Raw genomic sequence first — 10,164 nt, 5'->3', positions numbered from 1 at the left:
CCATAAAATCAGAAAAATACCAGGCGCCCCAGTTACAATTATGGTCTTAAGAGGGTTAAGCACTTTTGTAGCCATTCATGTCCTAAAGTCATTGCTGTAGAGCTAGCTACCTTGCTGGGCAATGTCGTGATACAGACGCTCCACCTTGGAGTTGTTTCTCAGCAGGTCCAGGCACTGGCGGTACGACTCCCACAGGAACTTCACCCAGGGCGTGAGCAGCAGGCGGTCGGTACGATCCTGGGTGTCCTCCCCGCTCACAGCGCTCAGCAGCACACTGCAACGTCAGGAAGGATGTTAGCTATCAGAAAGGTTCTTTAATTACAGCGTTTCCTTTAGGGGACCGAAGACTGATCAGCCCTGGTTTCTCCAAGTTTGGATGATCAACGATCGGTTGATAGTTACATGTGAAACTGATATTTTCTACCAACACATTGATGTTGTCTTTTCTAAGAGAACACTACATTCTACTGTTGCCAACTTTGCTAGATTTTTGCAATATTTAGTACAGAAACTAATTGGCATAAGCTAAAATCAGTCAGGCTTTTTAAATATCGGAGGTCAGTCAGAAAACTGCACTCAATGCACTCTTAATTTCTTTTAACAGTAATGACAACTACTCCTGATGATACTTTCAGGACACCAAGCTGCTGTGTGACTTGGTGCACACACCGTTGCGCTCAGTTCAACGAGTCAAATAGACGATCGACCACATAGGGACAGAAATCGCTCACAACGTGGTCTGCTGTTACAGAAAGGCTGACAAACTGAACAGCATCAACTGAGAACACCAACAATTCCTACAAGTCATGATCTTCTTTCGGGAAACGATGATTAGATCAATGATTAGATCATTTATCTTCTGGTTAAACCATAAGTTCACCTTTCTGGAGTCTGGATGTTGTCCAGGTCCTCGATATCCAGAACCATCTGCTGCGACTCCTCTTTAGCCGTCTCCGTCTTTTCCTCTGCCAGCTTCAGGTAAGCCCTGACCACATCCTCCAAAGATTTGATGTTCACCTGAGAGGAAAGACAAAGGCTTTAATTTACCACGATGAGAACAGACATCCCAGAAGTAGCCAATGTTATTGTTTCCTCCCAACCTGCTGGCAGATGTTCTTGTACTGGTAGAGACCCTCTTTAGCCAGGTGGCTCTTGCGCAGATCCACACACAGCTCCAGGTACTTGAGCATAATGGGCTCGTGGATCTTCTGCCATGTTCGATGCTTTTTACTCTTGATAACATCGTACAAAACATCCAAGGCTGGCTGCTTCTTGCCGACCTCAAGAAATTCTGTTTAAAAACAAGTCAGAGAAAATCCTTAAATAAATTTTTATTTAACCAGAACAGTAAATATAGTTCTTATTTATACTGTTGTATAGGTAATTATGGCATAAAACATCTATTTTAAACAGGTTACTGTAGAACACCAGTTATATTATGCTTCTAACCAATTGTTATGAAAATGTTGAGTAAACTTTTAAAATGTGAATTAGAGGTGTTTGGAGTAAATCAACCACACCATGCCAAGCGTAACTTTGTAGGATATCAACATAAAGCATGGCGGTAATAAACAGGAAGTAGAAACTAGCAAGTTTTGTGCTTCTGGTAAGGCACAGACCCACCACTGGATGGTAGCGTTCACTATGTCAGAACTTATTCTGCAAATGTCTTTCCATCTCTCTTCAGCCTTTTAAATAAATAATAATAAAAAAACTAAAAACCAACTCAAACTATGCAAAATTGAGGAAGATGTTTTGAATTTAGCTGTTTCTGCCAACCTTTTTGAAAGAGACTCACTATAACCTGATGTTTTTCACCAAATTGCACAATGTAACCAAATTAAGTTATACTTTCCAAGCCATTTAAAATGTGAATAGATTCATTGATGTCCTAATGGCAAAAACAGGAGAAAATTGTTTCTATTTAAAAATTTAACAGGTCAGAATTTATTACTATGATCATTTGTAAAATGAAGTAAAAAGACATTTGTTATTAATCTGAGTAAATACTTATATAATTGTGGCACTCAGTTTGGTCCAAGTTTTCAATTTTGATTGCATTTCCCCACAAAGTCTTACGTCCTCGATCTACAGGCAGAAACATCTAATTTGCCTAAAATCAAGTTTAGTAACAATCTTATCCAATATCATTAGCAGAGCTCAATCTGCAAAAAAAAAAAAAAAAAAAAAATCATAACTGATCATTTTAACGGTATCCACAAAAATTTGGAAAAACGCAGGAAACCGTTAAATACAGCTGTTTCTACCGACTGTAGCAACTAGGCCCAAATTAGAACCATGTAAACGCTAACAACGTCGGTTTGTTTTACATAAAAAGGGACACGTGCAACAAAATATTGTCAACAACGTTTTTGTTTGTCAAATAATGTTAACGCTGACATGTTTGTCAAATAATGTTAACGCTGACATAGTACGACGTTATCATTTACTAACCACTGTAACCGGTACAAATGTGGCCTAGATGTCGCTACAACTAGCTTAGCGCGCCATTCCGACTAACATTAGCAGTTAGCATCTCTGAGGTGACGCGACTGGAGTCAGCATTAAATCCAAGAGCAGCTCAAACTCACCGTTCGCTCGCTTGAGAGCGTTTTCTGGCCGCTGGAAATACGCCGGCATCTTGGTGATGTGCTAGTGCAACCCAAAAGTGACTGACTTGGTTAAAACTACAGTAATTTCACCAGTCCATCCAGGCCAAGCACTCACTCAGGGCGACGGCGCTGGCTGAAAGGATGAACCGCGTGAGCGACCGGACAGAGGTTGCCAGGTGCGAAGTACACTCCCCTTTTAGGAAAAGTCACAGACAGAGTGAAAAACGTGAATGAGCTTTTTGTTTTACCAATTGGGTTGGTTGAAATTTTTTTTTATCACTGACGCTAAATATTTAATATGTGTATGAACACATTACTCGGTTATTGGTCTTTGAAAAGAGTAACATTTCCTTTAAATTGCAGGAGCACCACCAAAAAGCATTGTAAGGGGTTGCCAGAGTGGGTAACATTAATATCCTTGAGATGGCACACCTACACCAAAAGTCATATATTAATTATCTAGTCTATTTTGTCCAATAAATGTTAGTGAATGTTATAGCTGTTTTGAAGATTGCGTCTTTTTAATACCACGCTTCCTAAAAGGGGATTTTTAACTAACCTGGCAGCGGTGGATGAACAAAGCTCCCGGATGTGCTCCCTAATAATGCGTTCAAGGTCTACTGAAAATCCCAGACACCGGCTTTGTCAGAAGAAAGAACAAGACTTTATTTATTTATTTATTTATTTATTTATTTATTTATTTATTTATTTATTTATTTATTTATGTATGTATCTATCTATCCATTTTCTATACACTTTTGTCCCTAGTGGGGTCTCGAGTAGTTAGTTAGTTAGTTAGTTAGTTAGTTAGTTAGTTAGTTAGTTAGTTAGTTAGTTAGTTAGTTAGTTAGTTAGTTAGTTAGTAGGATTAGGGTTTTCATGTGTGATTGAATTCACACAGGCATTTTTCTGTGAATTTTTGCTTTAATATGATTCAATTTTGCATACACTAAGAAAAATTATTACCACTAATACTGTTTTAAATATAACCTATATTTTCCATTTTCAGCATTAAAAGTAATCACAAAGAATATAATATAATATAATATTAAATAATATAATATAATATAATATAATATAATATAATATAATATAATATAATATAATATAATATAATATATGTTTGCAGAACAGCAGACATCGTTTTCTGTTGGTTGACACTCTATTATTCTACGGCCTTGAACGCAGCAAAAGAGCTTCCGAACGGAAAGCTGTGATTGGCTGAGAGCACCAAGGCTCCGCCCTATCAGCCGTCCAGTCCCGGAAGAGGGAAGAGGTTCTGCAAAGAGATGGAGAAAGTGTTGACAGCTGAACTGTCTCAAACCCAGTAACCAGACTTACTGTTTCCGCTTTTTTTTTTTTTTAATCTATCCAGATTCGTTTTCAAACATTTAACCATTTGAAGCACTCTGGAAGTTCTTCCGGGATAGATTTTATTCCAAAAACGAGGAGATTTCTTGTGTTTTGGCAGCAGTTTAACTTGTGTCTCCTACTGGAATGGAACATGGCAACGACTGAGACGCAGCTGATGTTGAGCGTCGGATTAATTGGTAAGTTTGTATTGATCGGGTCATTTCCTTCTGTTGGTGAAGTGTATAGTAAGTTAAACAGCTTAAGTTGGCGCTTCAGGACTTTAGGGAGATCACATGACACCAGTATGACCCAGATATGCTTCATCAGCAAGACCAGGGCGCTACGGATCCTGCAGGTTGGAGCTCAAAGCATCAATAATCTGATGGTGAAACATTCAATAACTCAGACCTCACCATGATCCATTCTTTATTTACAGTGAATTTTCTCAAACTTATCACTTAACTTCAAGTTGTTTTATTAAGATTTATTTGCTAGAAAGCAGCTCATGATTGTGTATTTTTATTTATTCATTTGTCTATTTATTTAAAAATATTGCATTTATTTAAAAATGATTGTGGAGTTGAAGAAAAAATATGATTCTTTATTAATTAAAATTTTATACAAATAAAATTTTGAAAAGTCTGACATACAAGCCCCTTTCTTCCAAATATCCCAAAAGAAAACACAAGCCAACCACTTTCAGGAGCCACACTGACCAAGGAGCACACCAGACAGGCTACGGTTAGGTTTGCATGCCAACCTGACCACACTGTAAAACATGGCAGTGGCAGCATCATTCTGAGAGGATACATTCAGCAGGGTCTGGGTCGTTGGGGAAAATGGAGGGAGAAAAGAGTAACGAGAGAAAACTTGTTAGAGAATGCACTTGAGAACTGCAGTGAAATGGTTTAGATCAAATGGCCTTCTCAAAGTCCAGACCTAAATCTGAATGTGACAAAACTTTAAACTTGGTGATCTTAGACGCTCCCCATTAAAACTGACTGAGCTTGAGCTCTTTTGGTTAGAAGAACCAACAGAAATGTCTTGATCACATGTATCCCAGTTAAGGTCCGAGGGCCACGTCTGGCCTGCATTAGATTTTTATGCGGCCCTCTAGAGTCCAGAAGGCCACATGAATAAGTTATTTTGTTAAATATTATTTTATATATCAAATCAAAGCACTTTTTATCTCTATACTGTCAAATTACATAAATTCAACTGTTTAATTAGTAGTTTTATCAACACATTCTGCTACAAACGACTCATAGAGGACATTTATCATATTGATGAGGCCCAAAATGAAACTAAGTTTGACACTCTGGGTGGAGATAACAGATCTGCAGCTGTAACAGCAGCAAAATGTGTTTGGTTTAGATAATCTGCTCCTCACTTTTGTCCAGAGTCGTTACTGAATCTTGTCTTTCATGTTTCCACCGCTAGAGAAAGACGTGAATGGAGACACGTTGTGGGTGTGGTGTTATCCCTCCGTCAGCGCTGAGCTGAGGCAGCTGCTGCTCAGGAAGTGCTGCCTGACGCAGGATGGACGGGATTTCCACACCTTCGTGTTCGGCCAGTTCAGCCGGACCTGGTACTACATCACAACGCTGGAGGTCCAGGAGCCGACGGCGCTGAACAAGGTGCTGACCCGGCTGCCTGTCTCTGGATCAGAACGCCTCTGACATAGAGCTGAATGATACGGCTTAAAAACAAAATGAGATTGTTTCCAATTTAATTGCTAAAATAGAAATTCACACTATGGAAACCCATTGATGGAAAAAAATCCAGATTTTCCACAAATTTAATCTTCAAAAACCAAAATATTCAATGAATTGATCAAATCAATTTATCACCCAGCCTAGTATAAATTATATTTCCGTGCTGATGTTTTGTCTTCTGCTTGTAGGTCACCCATTTTTCGATCGCTGTCACAGCAAAAGACTTCAACCCTGAGAAATACGCTGCTCTCAGTCGAATACTCTGCAGGTAACGACGTTTATAAAGTTCATTTCCACCGTTCCAACTCTCGCGGTTCATTCTTATCAGTGCGGCTGGTTTGTTTTTCAGGATGTACGTCAAACACGGCAGTCCGGTGAAGATGATGGAGGCTTATATCACCGTCCTGACCAAAGGAGTCTGTCAGAATGATGAAAACGGCTCGTTTCTCATCAAGGATTATGACGTCCGAAAGGCGTATCTGGCAGGTTCAATCAAAGGTAAAACCGTCCACGAGTCACCTGTCATGGTTTTCCTTCACATTAGTTATTAAACTACCACATCAGAATCATCATTATTATTGATTTATTATTGTTAAAAGTAGCAAAAATCCTTACTGGATTGGAAACACTCAGCTTAACGCATCGTTTTTTCATGCCAAATCCGATTTTTGATTTTATTGGATTTTTTTTTTTTTTAACTTTCTTTTCTAAAAATGAAATTAAAAATGACAGAAAATGTTTTTTACAAAAGGGGCTTTTACTTCAGTCATAATTTCTGTGAGTTCTGCCGTGGAGCATAAGGGCCAAGCTACAATAAATTTTATTTAATTAGTACTAAATTGTTCCAAAAGTTATCGCAATAAATTATAATATTGTTCTTTTGAGACCATTTTCACAAATATAATGATGATAATGGAATAATAATGCATCATCAGACAGACCAAAATATAAAGTTAAGTGGAAACTTTGGTATTTTAAGGACCAAAGTGACAATAATTCATATAAGAAACAACAAATAACAAAATCAGGCAAAGAAACATTTTCCAAGTCAGTTTCTATCAATAAAAATCTTTAACAAAACCTGCAGGTGTGTGTCTGTGTCTGGTCAATTTTTGGCTGACACATGTTTGTTCTTCATTCAAATTTTGCTCAAGTAAAAGTAGAAATATTTCAAAATAAAATTACTCAAATAAAAGTAAAAAGTACATCGTAGTAAAAATACAGTACATTTAAAAAAAGTTATTCAGACATAATTGAGTAAATGTAACTAGTTGCTACCAAACTCTGACTAAAGACCTAATGTCTCAGCATATTTGATGATTCTGATGAATTTGATAAAATGTTTCTTGTTTCACAGTTGGTGACTGTATGATGTTTTATGGTGTAAATCACTCTGAACTGAACCTGAACTTGTTTTTCCTTCCTCTTCTGCCTCAGATGTCGTGTCTCAGTTTGGCATGGAGACCATCATCCTGTACACCGCCCTGATGCTGAAGAAGAGGATTGTGGTCCATCATCCTCGGATCGAAGCGCTCCTGGAGTTCACCAGGTGAAACTCGGACGTTTCCTCTCGTTTTGCTGTTGGGAATGATTCTGAGTCTCCGTCCTCTTTCTGAGCAGAGTGCTGCCGGCTCTGGCCTGGCACAGGAAGGACTGGTCCGTCCTGCATCCCTACGTTCACCTGACCGCAGCTGAGCTGGACGACCTGAAGAAATGCCCCGGTGAGGCCGCCTGCTGCTCCGACCAATTAAAATCGACTTTTTTCAGCTTTACGTCATGTTATAAATTTATTCCCACATCAAAAACAAACCTGGATTGTTGCCTTGATTCTTTTATGCAGAAATCATTTAATCTCCATGGCAACCATTGAGCTGTGCTAAATACCTGTGTTGACGTAGCTCCGCCTTTCAGGCACAGCTCCTCCCCCACTCAGCTCCTTCAGACTAGCCAGCAGCTATTAGCAAACACCTGAGCTCATAATAGGAGTGAAATTCTTGTAAAAAAAAAAAGGTTGTTAAAGGGTTAATAGAGGAGCCATGTTGGGATGACTTTCTGAAGGCGGAGTTTCAGAAAGAGCAGGAGTTTCTTAAAGAGACATAGGTCTAATTTTAAAACATTTATTTTGAATCATATTTGATATGAAGTATTTTTATAACAACTGAAGGTAACATAGTTGCTTGTTTGAGCTATAAAATTGCTCTATGTGGCAGGAAAACATGTAATTCTGCTCCTTTCTACGGAAACGTCGCTGATCGATGTTTCTATGTTTCTGTTTTCTGCTCAGGTTACGTCGCCGGGTTTGTGGACCCAGAAGTGAGCAACAGGTTGGAGCTTTTTGACGTGTTTGTGAGCCTCCCAGACAGTGTGATCACCGTGTCCCAGGGCGCCAAAGGTATGTTCACTGAACAAATCAAAATACATCTTTAATTAATAAGAATGTCAACAAAGACGATATTTTCTTTAGTGATTATGGAAATAATCTGTATTAACTTGGATAATGAACTGAAACACAAATGTTTAATAGAAGAGGAATTTATTTTTTTTTTCTATTCAAAACCATGCTGGCTGTTCAGAAAGTGCTGTATCCAAATATATTAGTGGAAAGTTTAGTGGAAGGAAAACGTGTAGTGGAAGAAACAAAGATGCACAGTAAGAATCAGAACTTCCAAGTCCAACACACTCGGGGACCGGTATAGTCAAAGTATCCAAAGTTCATTGAGTTAATCCGGACCTGAACCATAGACAGAACTGTCTTATAAGGCAGAACCAGAACTGGGCCGGTGCCGGTCCAGAGTAAAGTTATTATAATTAACTAAAACAAACTAAATAACCAAAACTGAAAACATTTTCACTAACTGTAAGAAATAAAAACGGTAATTAATGGGGGATAACTACATCTAACTGGAACTATGTTGTGTGTTTATAAAACTAAAAAATACTGAAACTACAGATATATTATTCATTTTTGGAGTTATAAATCTATTTATTAGCGTTTCAAACTGATTTCCCTCCACACAAGCAGTTACTGTTGGCAAGTTTTGGCGCTCAGCAGCAAAAGTTTGGAGAAAACTCCAGAGTTTTGAAACTGTTTGAAAATTGTATCTTCTGTTGAGTATTTATTACCCTGAATATTTATTACCCTGAATATTTATTGCCCTAAAAGGTCAAAATACTTTGACCTTTTTGAATTCTGCACCTAAAACTACAACTAATACAAATTCAACTAAAACTGAACAATATTTAATCAACGATAATAATAATAATAATAAAATAGCAAATACCAACTTAGCAACTTTGTTGTTATATTTAGCAATTTTATTTAGACAAGAACAATTGGTATCGGTCAGAATTGGCTTTTTAAAGTGCAGTTGGTGCACTTCTATAAATTGGACTAAAAATCTATTTTTTTATTTGTTTAGATTTTCTGATTAATTGAATTAAAGGTTTTCATTGATACAGTGAATCTTAAGCTACAAATGTAACTCCTGTTTTTGGATTGAATGACTGAAATGTTGCGTCGCGCCTGCATGTTGCCGCAGACGCCATGGCGATGGGGAAGTTGCACAAGGACGTGGCTCAAGTCATCGTCCAGTCTGCGGAGGACGCTGAGCGATCCGACAGTCAGGTCATCAAGGTGAGAAGCGACACAGAGCCGCCTCCCTCTCCTCCTCCCTGCCACTCTGAACACCAAACTTTAATCATCAGGACATTTCCATCAAGACAAAGGAAATCCTCACCAACCTGTTCGCACTGGCCGACGCCTGCGAAGACTCCAAGCTCACGCTGGAGGTTTTGAAGCAGCATCACTTCCCCCCTGCCACCGAGAACTTCCTGTTTCACCTGGCAGCTGCAGAGCAACTCTTACGGATATGAATGGAGCTTGTGCCGCGTAATCTCGGACACTTCCTGTCTCCTCAAAGGCTTTTGTTTTTCCTGCACTGAAATCTGAAGGTGAGGAACATGAGGAAGACTCCAGGTTGGTGATAATTAACGTTTTATTCAAAGTTTTAAATGCTGAATGCGATTAAAACCTGAACGGTTTTATTTCTTAATGCGTCTGTGGTACAATTTACAGTAAGAATCTATAGAAATCATAGACATGAATGTCATGTTATGGGATTTTAATATGCAATGTCATTGGATTTGTTATTGTTTTCTTTAAAATCATACATAAAGGCTCAAAGATACTAATATTCCATCAACAAGCCTCTGGTTTCATTCTAAATTGATATTTTGCAACTTTTCTTGAATTAATTGTCCTTTTAAATCCTTTTCCTTCACTTCAAAAAACACAAAATCTTACCAAATATCTTGTCTACAGATGAAATTAGACAAAACTAACTTATAAGTAACTTTTCAGAAAGATAGGAGCTTTTTTTAAAGTAAATAATTCTTTAATATTGATGAAAAAGCTTTAGCTCCACTGGCACATTTTTCACATTATAAATAAAATAGTAATTTTCCATCAATATTGAGGAATTATT

At 38.0% G+C, this 10,164-nt stretch overlaps 2 protein-coding genes across 4 annotated transcripts in view; one reads left to right on the top strand and one right to left on the bottom strand.

Moving 5' to 3' along the window:
- The window catches only part of eif3s10 (eukaryotic translation initiation factor 3, subunit 10 (theta)), a 14,853-nt gene extending 12,213 nt beyond the window's left edge, over positions 1-2,640 (bottom strand). For all 3 annotated transcript variants that reach the window (XM_015052923.1, XM_015052925.1, XM_015052926.1), the window contains exons 1-4: positions 2,592-2,640; positions 1,101-1,291; positions 881-1,017; positions 111-274 (exon numbers count right to left, since the gene is read on the bottom strand). In XM_015052923.1, coding sequence (XP_014908409.1) covers positions 111-274; positions 881-1,017; positions 1,101-1,291; positions 2,592-2,640 — 541 coding nt within the window. The remainder of the gene's footprint in view (positions 1-110; positions 275-880; positions 1,018-1,100; positions 1,292-2,591) is intronic.
- Positions 2,641-3,874: 1,234 nt separating this feature from the next.
- On the top strand, positions 3,875-9,881 carry dennd10 (DENN domain containing 10). The gene is made up of 9 exons (XM_015052929.1): positions 3,875-4,162; positions 5,406-5,602; positions 5,869-5,948; positions 6,030-6,178; positions 7,118-7,229; positions 7,301-7,401; positions 7,965-8,072; positions 9,220-9,314; positions 9,386-9,881. Exons 1-9 carry the CDS (start codon positions 4,117-4,119, stop codon positions 9,551-9,553), a joined length of 1,056 nt encoding a protein of 351 aa, XP_014908415.1. The 5' UTR covers positions 3,875-4,116; the 3' UTR covers positions 9,554-9,881.
- Positions 9,882-10,164: the final 283 nt, after the last annotated feature.

The sequence above is a fragment of the Poecilia latipinna genome, unplaced genomic scaffold (assembly GCF_001443285.1).
Source record: "Poecilia latipinna isolate Pla-1442-1.1 unplaced genomic scaffold, P_latipinna-1.0 Scaffold1146, whole genome shotgun sequence".
NCBI classification, from domain to species: Eukaryota; Metazoa; Chordata; class Actinopteri; order Cyprinodontiformes; family Poeciliidae; genus Poecilia; species Poecilia latipinna.
This window is presented reverse-complemented; position numbering and strand designations above follow the sequence as displayed.